At 37.0% G+C, this 17,547-nt stretch overlaps 2 protein-coding genes across 3 annotated transcripts; both read left to right on the forward strand.

Moving 5' to 3' along the window:
* The first annotated feature begins 576 nt into the window (after positions 1-576).
* On the forward strand, positions 577-2,809 carry pigv (phosphatidylinositol glycan anchor biosynthesis, class V). Of its 2 annotated transcripts, XM_084386157.1 has the most exons (4): positions 596-883; positions 1,087-1,709; positions 1,882-2,232; positions 2,316-2,809. In XM_084386157.1, exons 1-4 carry the CDS (start codon positions 794-796, stop codon positions 2,320-2,322), a joined length of 1,071 nt encoding a protein of 356 aa, XP_084242283.1. In that variant the 5' UTR covers positions 596-793; the 3' UTR covers positions 2,323-2,809. The 2 variants fall into 2 exon arrangements, with proteins under 2 accessions (XP_084242282.1, XP_084242283.1); XM_084386156.1 differs by having other exon boundaries at positions 577-883; positions 1,087-2,232.
* Positions 2,810-3,998: 1,189 nt separating this feature from the next.
* Positions 3,999-13,673, forward strand: zdhhc18a (zDHHC palmitoyltransferase 18a). Its single transcript, XM_084384620.1, has 9 exons — positions 3,999-4,873; positions 5,108-5,268; positions 5,359-5,508; positions 6,167-6,304; positions 7,212-7,263; positions 7,703-7,805; positions 7,923-8,032; positions 9,107-9,209; positions 12,740-13,673. Exons 1-9 carry the CDS (start codon positions 4,632-4,634, stop codon positions 13,079-13,081), a joined length of 1,401 nt encoding a protein of 466 aa, XP_084240746.1. The 5' UTR covers positions 3,999-4,631; the 3' UTR covers positions 13,082-13,673.
* The last annotated feature ends 3,874 nt before the right edge of the window (positions 13,674-17,547 follow it).

Here is a 17,547-nt window from a genome sequence, read left to right on the forward strand (position 1 = left end):
AAAATTGAAGACCGGAAGTACGTCTTTTAGTAGGGATACGGCTCTTCCGGTTAGCGTTTTACAATGGCGGAGTCCGATAGATACTGCTGGACCAAATCTCTCCGCAACCTGCCTGAAGTCACATGACGATGTGGTTCGGATGGTAAATGAAAACTCTCAAGTGGAAAAGCGTGAAAGCTGAGTTATGGCTGTCTACGGCCTGACACAGAGCAACCCGGTACACTACAACAACAGCGGCGGGCTGTTCACCAGTAAGGTAAACGTTTCTATGGTAACAGCGAGTTGGACCAATCAGCAGACGTTGCTGCTACGCTTAGGATTGTGGGTAGTGTAGTTTTTTTTCATAAGATCGCGGATAAAACATGTTTTTCTTAAAACAAGGTTGATTTCATACGAACTTATAGCTTCTACAGGAGCAAAAACCTTAGTTTCACAACCTCATAGCTCGTGGTCAGTCTACCTCGGATGGTTTAGACATTATGGCTGATAATCTAAATCCTTATTGAGAAATACTGTTGACCGGAAGTTCTGAATCCCTACTCCGCGTTCCGGAAGCAGGAAGTGTGACATAGGCCTATACAATTTACTTTGTCTTGTTGTTCAACTGCGACAGCGATGTTTTTGCTGTTATTACAAACTTACTGAAAAAAAAAACCATACTGCCTTTTTTTTTGGCTCATTTTGTTTTAAGGATGCCTCGCTTATCGTATCTGCTAATTTACTGAGCCTAATTTGATTATTATTTTCAGTGAGGGAAATGTTCTGTTTTCGTTGATAAAAGTTTCTGTAAAACATGTCACCTTCAAACAATTGTGTAAATCAAGACGTGTGGACAGTTGTACAGTTTGCAACGTTCACGCGACTGCTTTCCCTATTTTTACAGGTAAGTTACTGACATGAACGACTGAAATACACTAAAGTAAAATTGTGTTTATTCTATTTTTTTATTTTTTATTATTACTTATTGATATAAAGCTCCATAAAATAACCGCTTGCGCTTTTTGTGAATTTGAGATTCGAGTGACACCTACTGCAGAACTGGGCATATGAAAAATTGCTGTTTGTTTATTTTGTGCCCTTTTGCAGGCTGTACTGAATGCAGTGATTTCAGACCATGTGGCAGATGCATTTAGCCCTCCGCGATCAGAGACCCCTCTCCTGCTTGACCCTGTCATTGAAGCATTATTTGGCGGCCTTAGTCACTGGGATGCAGAGCATTTCATCTTCATTGCAGAACGTGGATACATATATGAACACAATTTTGCATTCTTTCCTCTGTTTCCTCTCATCCTGAGATTACTGGCAGCCACGGCTCTGTGGCCTATGTGTGGATTTCTCACAATGCATGGCCGATTAGTTTTATCTGTGGCTATAGTGAATAGTATTCTTTTTGTCATAAGTGCCGTGGCACTGTACAAACTGAGTCGTTTGGTGGTGCAGAACAGAAAACTTGCCCTTGTTGCAGTCTTGATGTACTGTCTGACACCAGCTAATGTTTTTATGGTTGCAGGCTATTCAGAGACTCTCTTTGCAGCTCTCACCTTCTCAGGCCTCTGGTTACTAGAGAAAAGATTCACAATAGGAGCTTGTCTTCTGCTGGGGTTTGCTACAGGTGCTCGTGCCAATGGCCTTGTGAATGCTGGTTTTTTGCTGTATCTCTCTTTGCAGTGGGCTCTTGCCCGTACCCGGGCCTTTAGCAATGGAGAAGGGTGCGTTCAATATCATCACTATGTCTGGGAGCTTATTCGTTTTGTGCTCACAGGAGCATTTTATGCAGCTTTTGTAGTGCTACCTTTTTGCCTGTTTCAGTTCTATGGTTACCAAACATTTTGCCATCCAACTGCTACTGAAGTTCCCCCTGTGCTGCTTAATTTGGCCCAGGACAAAGGATACCGTGTGGCTGATGCAGCATCTCCAACCCCAAGTTGGTGCCAATGGCGAATACCACTTTTGTATTCGTATATACAAGATGCTTATTGGGATGTGGGCTTCCTTCGATACTTTCAATGGAAGCAGATACCCAATTTTATTTTGGCGCTGCCTGTTGCAGTTCTGGGATTCATCGCCTCATATATGTACATATTGGCTAACCCAGTGTTTTGTATGTATTTGGGTTTGGGACACAGAGGAAAAGACACAAAAACGCATGGCTTCTGTAACCCAAAAGTCTTTGTTTACATTGTGCACAGTTCTGTCCTTCTTCTGTTTGGAATTTTCTCTATGCATGTGCAGGTAAGATTCTTGAAATTGATCATTATCATGTGACGTGTGTAGTATACTTGCTCAACATGCCTTGTTTTATTGTGTCCTCTCAGGTGTTGACACGGTTTCTTGCTTCCTCCTCGCCTGTGCTCTACTGGATCAGTGGCCACCTGCTTTTTCAGTATGAACCTCTGCTGCAAAATGAAAGGCTGTTCAGGCTTGACCAAATACAACAACAAAAGGATCACAAACCTGGCCTGAAATGTGCTGTGGGAATGTGCAGAAATAATCAAGTCCTTTACCTCTTGATGCAATGGAAGTCTTGCTCAGTTTATACAAGATGCATCTTAGGGTATTTCATATCATATTGGTTTTTAGGTCTGGCTCTGCACTGTAACTTCCTTCCCTGGACTTAACTGTTATTGTTTCAGTCTTCATAACATTCCTCTGGCCTGGTTTTGAATAATATTATTGCTGCTTGGCAAATATTGTTGTAATTAATGCATTTTATTATTTTAAGACGTTTCTGGTGTTCCTTAAAAGGCTCATATATATATATATTTTTGTATTAGATAAATATTTAATAAATACCTGGTTGGATCATTTAGAAATTAGTCCTGTATTTTGTTTTCTCTTCTATAAAAAAAAAAAACATTGCTAAAAAAAAACCTTAGCCAAACTATATGCTGTGCCTGAATGCTAAGTTACTTTTGATATCCTTAAAAAAATTCAGGCCTTCATAAAATTGGTCTGTACTTTCTATGAAAAAAAAAAAGGCATCAAGGCATGGCTTGCACATGGTCATATCACAAGACCCCTGTTATATTGTGTTGCATCACCATCTAGTGGGTACAAAGTGTCATAAGTGGTCTGTTCATACAAAATGGTAAAATTAATAACAGTCTGTGACAGTTCCAATGTTATTTTAATATTATTTCTTTACTGTTATAGTATTGATTAATATTTTTAGGTGGCCTTTATTTTTTTTATTATTTTTTTTTATACGTTTTAGTAATTGCCATCTTTAATATTTTTATTTATTTTTATTATCTTTATTTTGTCTGTTTTAGTAATTTTAGTACTTCAAATTAAAGGTATAGTGGAGGATCTTTCCGAATTTTAGATAAGACCCGCCCTCTCCACTTTTTGAATAAGTTTGATTGATTCACCAGAATGATTGACAATTAGGAGGACCAATAGTATAGGTGATCCACCCGGAAGTAAAAAATCCTCCGCTATACCTTTAACCCTAACTTATTCCAGTTAGTTGCCAAAGTAGCATTTCTAATAATCGTTAAAAAATTATTATTTTTTTTTTTTCATTTAATATTTATATTCGATTTTATTTCAACTTACTGATTTAATTTTATATATATATATATATATATATATATATATATATATAATACAAACCTGGACCAGCTTTACAAAAAAAAAGTGCTCTTTTCTTTATTGTTTTTTAAAAAGGACAACACCAAGTTGGATCACTTTGGCCCACAAAAGGTAATTAAAATAAATGTGTTATTTCTTTAATATTTTATAAAGTTTGGTATGTTCTCCCCCAAATGCATACATATTGTGTTACATTCATGGTTGTGGATATTATGCATATATTTGTTACATTTGAAAATTTTGTGTACAACAAATTGCAAAAAAAAAAACTACACAGAGGGCGTGGCATGGTGTCTCGGAAGTGATCTTTCATTGGTCTGACTGAGATGACGCATCCCTTGCGAGTCATTGGTCGCTTTCTTAAGGTAGTCCTCTGCTAGGGAAGTGATCGAACTGAGGTAAATATTGTTGTATCTCATCCGTAGCTTAACGATGTGTTATATTAGCTCTTAGAAAATTATACAGTATAAAATTATACTGATCTAATTTTCAATTCCCAGCAGACTCATTGCGATTGGACAGCGCGAGGAGCCGAGTGTCGTTCAAATGACGGTTGAACACCGCGTGAGGAGTAATGTCGTCCGCTGAGATAGTTGACAGCTAGTCAAAAGGCTAACGTAATTAGCTTAGCTAAGAGACTCCTATGTTATTGAAAGCAACAACATGGCATGATAATATAATAATTGTTCGTCGGTATAATCCCTATAGGGGATGTTTAGTTGCAAACGAATGTATTGAGCAACGTATTATGTGCTTTGTGGACTTTCAGTTAACGTTAAATAAGTTCAGTAGTTGTGTTGACCTATTCATATTAGCATTATATTAATATTAGCATTAATATTAATATTACCAAGTGAATTGTCAGTATATTTCTGACGGTATCTTTAGTAATATGTGGTGGAGATTCACAGCTGATATATAGTTTCGATCTAGCTTCCTCTTTTTTAGGGCTTGGTTTGTAACAAGTTAATTTAACCTGTTCTTGAGGTTACATCTATACTATCCGAACTCTAGACCGTCAATTACATATTCTGAAAATGAAAAACTGTGAGTATCAACAAATAGACCCACGAGCGCTCAGAACATCAACCACCCGAACGTCCACCACCCTGCCCTGTGGGAGGAAAAGCTCCCAGCGCCTGCGGAGAAAATGGGAGATTTTCCCTGGGCAAAATCGCTTCTACTGTGATGGTCGTATTATGTTGGCCAGGCAGTGCGGTGTGCTCCCGCTGACCATCGTCCTTATTGTCATCACCAGTGGCTTATTCTTCACATTTGAGTGAGTAGAATGCACTAACTCACAGACTCAGAGACACCAGTGTTCATTCACACTGCTAGACAATATTACTACTTTTGACAATAGAGACATCTCCACCGCCCTTCTTGACATCATTGCCAGTCTAAAAGAGTTGCATCCACATGGTCATGGTTAATCATCAGAAAGTAAGCTTTTTAAACCATGTTTGTATCAGCTGATAACTTTGTCCTTGTCTTTGTGCTTGATTCATAACAGTTGCCAATTTCTGGTGCATCACCTCACCATCTTCATTCCAGTAATCGGTGGGGTGTTATTTGTATTTGTCATCTTCACCCTCCTTCAAACCAGTTTTACAGACCCAGGGATCTTACCCAGGGCTTTGCCGGATGAGGCCGCGGACATAGAGAGACAGATCGGTGAGGCTTTGAATGTGTACTTTGTTATTTGTCTTCATTTTGCCTCCTAACTTGTAAATGTTTATAATAAAATTGTGGGTTTCTTTCAAGATAATTCTGGATCTTCAACATACCGTCCACCTCCCCGCACTAAAGAGATACTTATAAATGACCAGGTGGTAAAGCTTAAATATTGCTTCACATGCAAGATGTTCCGTCCGCCCCGGACATCCCACTGCAGCCTGTGTGACAACTGTGTCGGTAAGGCAGGAGTTTCAGCATACAAAGTTTCAACATTTAAATAATATTTAATAATTTTTTATATTTCATTGAGAGATTAAAATGTTATCTTTCACTCACCTGCATTCTATTCTAAACCCCAAATGAAATGATGACTTGGTTGCTGTTTTTTCATGCAGTAATCTATCATGAAGTAAAATTTTCATTCGGTCATGATTTACTCATCCTCATGTTGTTCCAAACCTGTATGACTTTCTTTCTCTTCTGTGGGAACATAAAAGAAGATATTTTGAGAAACAGCAAACACAGCTGACCAAAGTGCTGAACAAAACAAAAAACGAAGAAACCACAAGTCATATGGTTCATTTATATGAAACTTTTACTGTGCTTTTTCTTTTTTGAACTTTAAAAACTCAAGTACCCATTTATTGTAATTCCATGGAAGGAAGTCATACTGGTTTGAAACCCTGTGGGGGTGAGTAAATAATGACAGATTTTTGGGGGGTGAACTATTTCTTTAAAAGCTACAAAATGTCATATTGCATCTGCTGTGGTAATGAATGTGTAATAGTTATAACCCATAAAATAAATCCCTTCCTTATAATCATTGCATGAGAATGCACAGAAGTTTCTTGTAAGCGTTGTTTTTCAGAATGTTCTTCTTCTGTTCCCCTTGTAGAGCGGTTCGACCATCACTGTCCTTGGGTCGGGAACTGTGTTGGAAAGCGCAACTATCGCTTTTTTTATGCCTTCATAGTGTCACTATCATTTCTGACCTCTTTTATCTTTGGCTGTGTGATTACTCACCTCACTTTACGTAAGTACACTGAAGACTGAAATAATGGCTGCTGAAAATTCAGCTTTGTCGTCCCAGGAATAAATTACATTTTGAAATGTATTAAAATAGAAAACAGTTATTTTAAATTGCAAAAATATTTCACATTATTACAGGTTTTATTAGGGCTGGGTATTTTTTTTTTTATGTCGATATCGATACTGGTTCCTGACCGATACCTTTTTCGATACCAATTTTATGAACAGATAATGTTATAGCAGAGGCTGTAACATTAAAATTTGTTTTAAAAATAATTTTATTATTATTAGTAGTAGTAGTATTATATTAATTTGTACATTATACTGCACAAGAGTAATATATTTCATTGGCGTTTAAGTTAAACCAAACTTTTCTTTTTTTTTTACTGGTTGCTGTGCAGACCTTCTTCTGTGATGTGATGATAGTTTCTCTCAAATGAAATGTTGTCAAAGTGAGAATATTAAACCGCAAAAGGACTATTTAAATATGAATCCTGCATGTTCTGCGTGTCTCTGTGTCAATGAACGACGGTGCTCGTCTGTGGCATTCAAGTCGAAATAAACTAGTGTTTTTCTTTGATGCCTCGCCACAGCCAATCACCAGCACTTGATTTGGGCACATCATACATGCTGCATACTTATTGTTTCACTGATGTTGACAAGATATGGCCCTCAGGTATGGAAATTTGGACATTTTTTGATACTCTATGTCTATGGTATCGAGGCAATTCGGTCGGTGCCTAAAAAGTATCAAACTCTATACCCAGCCCTAGTTTTTATTGTGTTTTTGATCAGTTAAATGCACACTTTTTAACAGTACAGTAGATGCGTTTGAGATTGTGTTTTGACTGACTTTTTGTGAGTCAATTTTGAAGCAGTTTTGTTCTCTGATCAGTTACTCTTATCAACAGTATCAAAAACTAAAGGCGGTATCATCCAGGCAATACAGCACAGTCCAGCCAGATATCCTTTTTTACTGTGTTAACAGAAAGCACACAATAGCACGGCCGACCGAGTTCACTATATGTTTAAACTGCTGTTGTTTCCGCCTATTTCCTAATCCCATTCATCCCTAATCGGCTCAAGGATTCCACCACGCCCTGCTTTCCTGTCAGGATGGCAACAGCTGCTGCTAGATACAGATTCCGCTGGTGTCCAGGCCCAGCCCCCTTTTAAGTTTGTGGCAGAGTCTACATCACACCTATAAACGATAACGGCAAAGACAAACTGAAATCTTTTTTCATAATTTTTATTTTTTCTCAACTGATTAAAAAGAAAATTGCAGCTCATGCTTAGAATAAACAAAACGATATCATCTTGTTCCTGGTATGAATGGTTATAATGTTTATCTGGACACTGACACACATTTACAACAAATTTGCACCCTTAACCCTTCCTGCACTGTTGTGGAGCTGGTCATTTGCTTCTTCTCCATCTGGTCCATTCTGGGTCTGTCAGGTTTCCATACTTATCTTGTGGCCTCCAACCTCACAACCAACGAAGATGTAAATATCACCATGCATACATACATACATTTAATCAATAATATCAAAAAGCTATATAATTAATTATTTAATAATGTAGTCAATACTTCTTTAATTGCAGTGTTTTGTACATTGCAGATCAAAGGCTCTTGGTCCAGTAAAAGAGGTGAAGATTCAGGGAATCCCTACACCTATAAAAACATCTTCACAAACTGTTGTGTGGTGCTGTGTGGGCCGATGCCACCCAGGTAAGTACTGCAGATGTTTAAAAAATGATAAATATCAGAGTTTGTTAATGAGTAAGTGAAGGATGTCAACTGCTTGTCATTTAGCTTCAGACTGATGTACAGTCAGGACCGGCGAGTGCACTTCTGCTGCTCTAGGCGAAAAACAATTGTGCCGCCCCTCTATTTGCAACGTATACCAGCAACACACAAAGACCAGTATGCCATACATATAACGCAAAACCAGCAACAACACACAAAGACCAATAAGCCATAGGCCTACATATAACGCAAATAGTGCGCACCGCGAGTGTGCCCAAAATGTCAACAATATTAACGTTTATGCAGGAGGCAGTGCCTGCTGGCATTTTTCTTTAAGCAGTCATGACAGCACTTTTCCAAATAATCACATTTCAGCTCCTCAAATTACCGTTGCAAATCTCTTTACACCACTTTCTTATGTGCGTAAAACACACACAAATGAAATGTCCGCAAGCACATTATATCATTAGCAGGTTCAGCATCTTAAACAACGACTAAAGAGCAAATAAAGCTTAACTTACAATAATTTTGGTCGTTTAGACATGAACGAAAGACTCGGAAGGTAAAGTCATTATTTATGTTCCCTGTAAATTGTTTTTGAAATATTTATTTATTGACTGCATTATAATGATTGCTTAATTCAGAATATCATCCAACGGTGGATGTGATCTGGGAATTTGGCTGTTTAAAGTATAACATTTAAAGCCACTTAAATTAACGAAATGACTCAAATAAAGATTCGTTCATTTTGATGAACGAGATCGAACAAGAGAGTCAGTCAAATGATCCGAACTTCCCATCACTCAGTCATGACTCATGAGAGCAGGGGGCGGGGCAGCGGCAGATCAGCAAATCATAGAGCCTATTTTGTGAATTGTTCATTCCTGGTTGACACACATTTTGCCACCCTTACAAAAGTGCTGCTTTAGGCAATTGCCTAGTTTCTCAGCTATGACATGTTAATTGTGCAATTCTTTGACTTCTTTTCGAGTTCAGTCTATGCTGTGTTTTGAAAGTCAAAATAGGTCATGCACTCATCCTTTTCATCTTTTACAGCTTGATTGACAGAAGAGGCTTTTTACCTCCAGATGACGCACCTCAAACGGTGACCTCTGATGCTGAGCTCCCTCCTTTCATGTCCAAGAATGACACAAACATGGTAAGAGTGCCTCGTCATGTGATATCAAGTCAGAGCATTAGTTCCAAGATCATGATAACATAAAGAGGATTTTTTTTTAATAGTTAAAGCATTGTAGCCGGGGCTGTATGTTAAAAATTTTTTTTATTTTTTTTCACATAGTACTGGTGCTACAGAGGTTGAAAGTTTTGTTGACACATTTGTTGCACAGGTATAAAACAGGTTATATTTTTCTTAGCATGTGTCACATATACAGTGGTGGTCAAAATTGATGGCACCCCTGATAAATATGATAAAAAATGGCTGTAAAAAATAAATCTGCATTGTTTATCCTTTTGATCTTTCATTCAAAAAATTCACAAAATTCTAACCTTTCATTGAAGTAAAAGAATTGAATGTGGGGGGTAAATCACATTATGAAATAAATGTTTTTCTCCAAAACACGCTGGCCATAATTGTTGGCACCCTGTTATTAAATACTTTTTGCAACTTCCTTTTGCCAAGATAACAGATCTGAGTTTTCTTCTATAATGCCTGATGAGTTTGGAGAACACCTGACAAGAGATCAGAGACCATTCCTCCATACAGAAGCTCTCCAGATCCTTCAGATTCACAAGTTCATGTTGGTGCTTCTTCTCTTCAGTTCACTCCACTCATCAGGTCAGGGAACTGGGACGGTCATGGGAGAAGCTTCATTTTGTGCTCAGTTACACATTTTTGTGTTGATTTTGATGTTTGTTTTGGACCGTTGTCCTGATGGAAGATCCAACCACGGCCCATTATAAGATTTCTAGCAGAGGCCGTCAGGTTTTGATTTTTTTATCTGTTTGTATTTGCTAGAATCCATAATACCATGTATCTGAACAAGATGTCCAGGACCTCCAGCAAATAAATAGGCCCACAACATATAAGATCCAGCAGTATATTTAACCGTAGGCATGGGGTACTCTTCATCCCTGTTTGCTCCAAACACATCTGCTGGGTTTGCTGCCAAAAAGCCCTTTTTTTCGTTTGATCTGACCATAGAATCCGGTCCCTTTTGAAGATCCAGTCGTGTCTGACAACTGAATATGCTGGAGTTTATTTTTGGAGGAGCGAGGAGGATTTTTCTTGAAACCCTCCCAAACAACATGTGGGGATGTAGGGGTTGTTTGATAAAAAAATTTTTTAGGCTTTCTGACCCCCAAGACTCAAGTAATCTCTGCAATTCTCCATCTGTGATCCTTGAAGAGTCTTTGGCCACTCAAACTTTCCTCCTCACTATCAATTAAGACAATATAGACACACGTCCTCTTCCTAGCAGATTCGTAACCTCTTTAGTTGATTATAACTTCTTAATTATTGCCCTGATGGTCAAAATGGGAATTTTCAATTCTTTAGATATTTTCTTACAGCCACTTTCTATTTTGTGACACTCAACAATCTTTTGCTGCACATCAGAACTATATTCTTTGGTTTTACTCATTGTGATGGATGATTAAGGGAATTTGGCCTTTGTGTTTCCTCATATTTAAACTCCTGTGAAACAAGAAGTCATAGCTGGACAATTTCATGTTCCTAGTCACCCTGGTGTGCTAAAAAAGGTAAATATTAATGAGAATATACTTCAGAGATATTTTTCTCATAAAAAATTCTAGGGGTGCCAACAATTATGGCCAGCGTGTTTTGGAGAAAAACATTTATTTCATAATGTGATTTACCCCCCAATTTAAATTATTTTACTTCAATGAAAGGTTAGATTTTTGTGAATTTTTTGAAGGAAAGATCAAAAGGATAAACAATGCAGATTTATTTTTTACAGCCATTTCTTTTATCATATTTATCAGGGGTGCCATCAATTTTGACCACCACTGTATGTTGCCCTGTACAGCCCTGGTAGCTATGGAATAAAATCCTCATGCATGACTGCATCCGCCATTCACCAAAAAGCATTCTGTGGCATTTCAAGCCATGAACTACCATTAAAAAGTTTGGGGTCAGTAAGATTTAACTTGGACTTTAACATTGTTACAAAAAAAAACAGACACAACTGTTTTCAACATTGATAATAATAAGAAATGTTTCTTGAGCACCAAATCAGTATATTAGAATGATTTCTGAAGGATAATGTGACACTGAATACTGAAGTTATGGCTGCTACACATTCAGCTTTGCCATCACAGAAATACATAGCATTTTATAATATTAAAATAGAAAACGGCTATTTTAAATTGTAATAATTTTTCAGTGTTACAGTTTTTACTGTATTTTTTATTATTATTATTTTTTTTTATTAAATAAATGCATCCTTGGTGAGCATAAGAGACTACTTTCAAAAACATAGTCTTAATGTCCCCAAACTTTTAAACAGTTGTGCAAATATAAACAGAAACCACAATTTTACAGATCTGAAACCTAAGCTTTGACACAGAAAAGCATGTGAAAATGCATGTGAGGTTATCCAGGTTTAATCATATTTAATGTAAACCCTGGCTAGTGATGTTTTACTGGGAAAGAGTTATAGTTAATGAGGCTTGCACCTGATGTGTGAAGATGCACAACTCTGAGTTACAAGTGGTGTAAAATCATGCCAAGGAGGATAGTATTGTAGAGAAATGTATGTTTTTAATGCTTTTAGCTTGGAAAATATTGAAGTCCACAAATACAAATCATATTAGTTTATTGTGCTGTCTTGATATTGACCTGCATCAAGCCCTGATGTTTGAAGTTATAAACCTTACACAGGAGGAGAACTGTGAGGAGTTTGCTCTCTCCTGCACTGCCTGAAGGCTCCTGCAGCTCAGTGACGTTCAATGGTAAGGGTGTGTTATGGGGCTGCTTGCATGCCATTCGTGACCACCTTCTCATGACTCGTTGGCCGTCTGCTTGGCTTCCATTTCTTTGCATTGAAACCACAATCATAAAACATGTCCGTCATGAGAGCGGAAATCATTGATATCGTCATATATTCTCTGTTCCTTCTTTTTCCTGGATGAGTTGAGTGTTTTAGCTGACATCTGTTTTTACTCCATTTTGTAATGGTCATGTGTTCATATATTAGTGCTCGCCAGAGGTCTGCAGTTGTTTTGTTTTTCCTCCATTATGTCATTGTTTCCTAATTAATGTATCATCATCATCAAGATTCGTCTGTGCTTATCTCACTTTCATCCAGTCTTGGGATTCTGTCGACTGAGGTCATGCTAGTTATCATGCACACATGTTCTTTTCCACCTCTTCTCATGATGGATGTTTATCCTGAGGTTAAGGAGTTGTTTTCATCCTTTTGTGACCCCTGGAGAACCCCTTTATAAAATCAGCTGCACCACTTCACCCTGAGCTCATTGGAAAACCGTAAAACGAGATGCTTGGTTTTCCACATTTTCTTCTCATTATTTTCCTGGCAGTACTAACCTACTTTCATCTTTATTCTGATTTGGCTAGCTTCTCATACTTATACTTGCTCTGCTGCCTTAACATCAACATCAACATCAGCTACCCCATAAGTATGACTGTGATCTAATATTGTTAGTGTTTTTAGTCTCTTACCCTTTTTTGTTGCCATTCTTTTGCAGTGCACACAGGGCACAAAGGAGCTTATAGAATCAATGGCACACTCTACAGTGATCCAGAGCACCTGCACTCCGGGCACACCCAAAACTGCCCCGGTTACCCAAGAGAGTCTACTAAGTACAGTCTCTATTATGGTCTCTCCCCCCAGCAAGCCTTCTACCGGCTGCTCAGGCCGCCAGGCCCGACGCCCCACAGACATGCCTTGCCCCCAGAGAGGGAACAAACGCGCTGCTCTTCACACCCATAAACCCGTGTTGCATCTACCCAGCACCCCGTACTCCCTCGGCCACAGTCCGCTCCTTTTTAGTGATGCTCCTGACGTGGGCTTTATCCCACTGAACTGAGCGCAGTATCTCTCCCACCAGCAGCCTTGTGCAAATATTCTCCTCTCTGTTATCCCTTTTGAGAACAGCATCACACCTTTTAAGAAACTGTGACGTACTATACTCAGGATCCTCTCAGGAAACATGCCATCTTTCAACAAATGAGAATAAGCCTGCATTGATTTTTTTTTTTTTTAGATAACTGGGATTTCAAGATTTTTGTTCCGTTATTGTCAACATACACTTGTTGAAGAGAACTGCAAAACATCTTTAGTAGATGCTTTTGGTTTTCAGTCATTTTGCACAGAAATATCAGCAGATGATCAGTGTTTTTTTCGGAACCTCAAGCCATTTTTTCAGCCTTTTGCCATTTATGCAATAATCATATGCTTTGAAAGGTCACTTGGGTCTAAAAAAGAGTCTTACTTCAGAGTCACTCGTTCATTTCTGTTTATTTTGTGTCATTGGTTTAAAAATATTTGCACCAACAGTATCGGAGAGCTCAGGATTTGAGTGTTAGAGTTATCTATGTACATGATACACTGTTACTGTTGATCCAGAGCTTATCATCTCCTGTATAATGTTACGACTTCCAGTGAATTAACAGCTTTTATATTTCTGTTTATTTTGTGCTCTTTTAATACAGGGTTTTTCCTTCTTTGAACATTTTTCGGTGGCCACCGACATGAAAATTTGGGTTTCCTAAAGCAAATAATATTAGCCTTTGATGCGGTATTTTCCCCGTAAGATCGTTGTCTCTTTATCCTGAGTTCTGCGTTTTGAAATGGAAAGCTACAGCACAAAACGAGCCACAGACCATACAACCTGTGTGACCCATCGTGGAGTCAAACACCTTAAATAACTAGTTAGCCCTAAATTCATAATTAATAATCTTTGGGGATGCAAATGTGGAAGTTAACTTCTCTTTTTCTTCTTACAATTCTGAAAGTTCTAAACTTTAGTTTGACTTTGAACATTTTGAGGTAGGTATATTGGTAACACTCTGTTGTAGAGTTTTAACTAATGCATTAGTTTGTTAACGCATCATGAACTAACAATGAAAATATTTTTACTGCACTTTTTAACCTAGGTTAAATTCCACATAATAATACTTTAACATTTCGAGTTGTATAAACTAACATTAGTTAATGTATTATGAACAAACATTAACTACAACTTAGATTAATACATGCTGTGAAAAGTTTTTCATTTTAAGCCTAAGAAATTGAACCTTGTTGTAAAGTGTTACCACAAATTGTCAAATTCATAAAGTTCCAGATGCTTAGATCTTTTATATGCTGTGTAAATATAATGACAATTATGATGCTTATATATATATATATATATATATATATATATATATATATATATATATATAAAATATATAAAATATTATTATTATTATAATTATAATTAGTTATTTGTATTTAGTGTAATCAATCAAATTTGCACATGTAAGATACCACCGAAAATCATTTTTAATTTAGGAAAAACCCTTTAGGATTTCAGACTTTTCATTAGTGGTTCAAAGATTGTTTTCTGATTGTTATTATTAAAGTGTTTTTACTAAGCTTGTTCGAAGAACTGTTATAACTGAAACCTTTTGCCTTGAGATTGATTAGTGATGAATTATGAGTCGAATGATCACTCATTTACATGTACATCATCAAGACGTTTTTTTTTTTTGTAAAGAGTCTGGCACATTAATAAAGTTGACCGTATAAGTTGCAGAAATGTCTTGCACATCTAAGTACTAGACCTTAAATAGAAGTGTATCACTGCCACCAGTGTTTGAGGGAAAGTAAAAGAATGTATAACTTTTCTTGTGTTTTGTGTTACTATCCTTTTTCACCTGAAGACTTAAAGTAATAAACAAATGTTCTTTCCAAATGTATGAATGCTTTCATCTGATTTTGAGGGACACAATCACAACATCTTTTGTTACCGTATGATCTGCTGCATGCCAGACAGGCCACATTCATTTAAACAGTAGATGGCACAGTTTTCCACTTCTTGTTTAGCATGCATCAGATGAGGAGTTTATTTCTCCTGGAGGCATTGTGGATTGATTGCCTGTCTGATTGATTCAAGTATTTGCATTCACAGTACTTGAGCATTTTTTTTTTGGATGTGATATCTGGCTTTACCGCAGTGCCATCAAGCTGTCATTTGGAGCGACTATGGTTGGCATGTTTAAGAAACTCTTCCTTTGTACGTAGAATTAATTGTTGACAACTTGAACGCAACAGTCCTGTCCAAGTCATTTAGATTTATTTGAATAATTTGCTTTAAACAGAAAACATCCGCTCGTTTTGACTGACAATTTTAAAAACAGCATCAAATGTGGTTTTAGCTAAAGAAAAGTGTCTATCATTGCAAAGCCATGAAATGGTATTTGGCCTAGACCACATCCTCTTATCCAATTGGAAGATAGTCAAAAGCATCACATTGTAGACGGCGGCTTTTGTCTGGACCGCTTCACGTTGGCTTGAAGATATCACAAGTTGCTATTTTTCCACCTACGCTGATTTCAATTAAGCAAAAATGAACACTGTCAGCATGTAGTAATTTGTACCTTCTTTTGCATCTCAGACGCAAAACATTCTTCCTCAGCCACTTTAATATTGTGGAAATTACAGGTTTATCTTCTTTGTAGATGCTAGACAAACAGGAAATAGTTACGACTGTTCATATCACTTTAGTGGTGCTTGTTAAGGCCTTTTCTATTGCTTAAGGCTTGAACAAATCCATTTGTGCTACATATATATCTCAAATTGGACTGCAATTTCTTTTTTTAAGTGATACATTTCACAGTTTTCATTTGACAGATGATAAAATTTGCAAGAAATATTGAAGGAACGTGAAGGGACTAGATACTAGAGTCACGTTCTATTCGACCATGAGTGCCCTGCGAAGTGGACTTCACTGGGTTTTTCGCCATCTTAAATGACATTCCAATCTGAAAGGCACTGCGACTGGCATAGGGAAAATTACCCACTAGTCATTGCGCATCTCTCGGGTATTAAAGAGGTTTGAATAAAATGAACGCATTGAAAGGCTCCACTTTTTATTAGTCCCAGGTGTTTTGTACAGGTATTTGTTGCAGTGCAACTATCATGATTATTGTTAAAAAAGATAAAGTACACATAATATAACTAAATGACATTCATTTTCATATTAATTACACTAACAGACATTTATCACTCAATTTAACACTATCGAATATGACAATTTATATTAATTAAAATTAACTTAATATTTATACAAATACACATGCATGTGTTATGCACACATGTATATTAAATATAAGCATGGTAATTTATATTACATTTATTTACATAAGCATATTATGTCATTATAACTCAAACTCTGGAACTACTGTAGCTTCATCTGTGTATATGATGTTCCAGGGTGTTCTGATTAAACACATTTTCTAAAGTTGAACTTTAGATCAATCAAGAACAAACCTAGTTTGTTAGTAATTGTTATTTGTTGTTGTTTTTAATTACAGATCTCATTAGCATGTCAGTGTTTGTATCAGTGACGCATTTTTTATTGGCGTTTTGACTTCAAAAACTCTTTTATTTTTTATTTTTACCTAAGCTATAAAAGCAGGTTACAGTCTTAGATTTATTAGTCTAGAAGAATATGAAGCCAAGGTTTCTCAGAAGTCAGCATCTGTGTCCAATATTAAAAGTACTACATGTCAGATTGATCTGACAAAGAGCCTTTTTTGCATTAATCTTTGCATATTTTTTCACCTGTTTATTTTTGTGTTGTTCCGGTTTCTTTTTAATTATTTTTTTGTTTCTCGTATCAGTTTAGCTTAATCGTGCCAGTGAGGCTCCTGAATTCCTATATTTGGAATATAATTATTTAACATGCACCAGGCATTTATGTTTGAGGTGTTCATTTGTGAAAGTTTGTCATTTGCAAGTGGTTCTTCTGTTTTCATACGTTGGATTTCATGTAAGGTGATTCTTGGTTAATCAACAGTCAAGAAATCATATACCAGTGCTTTTATGCTTCATCTCGTGATGGTATTAGACTTTTGAGTACTACAAAGGGTTTGCTGGCACAGGTCAAAGGAAGAGGGCAGTATTTTATTGCAGATGTCAAGGCCAGTGATTGATAAGGCAAAAACATAATGCTCCTCATATGGACATCTTGTCCTATGTGCAGAGGGTTGGAGGTATAATTCTTCAAAGACCTGAGTTCATGCGCTCCTTTTTTGAGCCAGAAAAACAGGCCTGCATTGATTTAGACATGGCTTACGTATCTGAATATTCAAGATTCAGGCTTGTTTTGGTGCACTAGCTTTTTGCTGGCCTGGGTAAACTACTAATATGATCATATTGTTAGCAGCCGTAGTAGTTTTTTAATGCTTTTCTGCGGAAACTTGACATAAACTGTAAACTTGTCCCTTAAATCTGATTGGTTGATTGGAATGTTGTTCCAAGATAAACAAAGATGTTGATCCAGGAACA

Source organism: Rutilus rutilus, assembly GCF_951802725.1.
Source record: "Rutilus rutilus genome assembly, chromosome: 17".
In the NCBI taxonomy this organism is placed as follows: domain Eukaryota; kingdom Metazoa; phylum Chordata; class Actinopteri; order Cypriniformes; family Leuciscidae; genus Rutilus; species Rutilus rutilus.

Bases quoted from the DNA above. Each gene is read 5' to 3' on its own strand.
- zdhhc18a (XM_084384620.1), top strand. From the start codon at position 4,632: ATGAAAAACTGTGAGTATCAACAAATAGACCCACGAGCGCTCAGAACA. The intron at 5,509-6,166 runs GTAAGGCAGGAG...TTCCCCTTGTAG, and splicing joins CCTGTGTGACAACTGTGTCG to AGCGGTTCGACCATCACTGT. The intron at 9,210-12,739 runs GTAAGAGTGCCT...ATTCTTTTGCAG, and splicing joins CCAAGAATGACACAAACATG to TGCACACAGGGCACAAAGGA.
- pigv (XM_084386156.1), top strand. From the start codon at position 794: ATGTCACCTTCAAACAATTGTGTAAATCAAGACGTGTGGACAGTTGTA. The intron at 884-1,086 runs GTAAGTTACTGA...GCCCTTTTGCAG, and splicing joins TGCTTTCCCTATTTTTACAG to GCTGTACTGAATGCAGTGAT. The intron at 2,233-2,315 runs GTAAGATTCTTG...GTGTCCTCTCAG, and splicing joins TTTTCTCTATGCATGTGCAG to GTGTTGACACGGTTTCTTGC.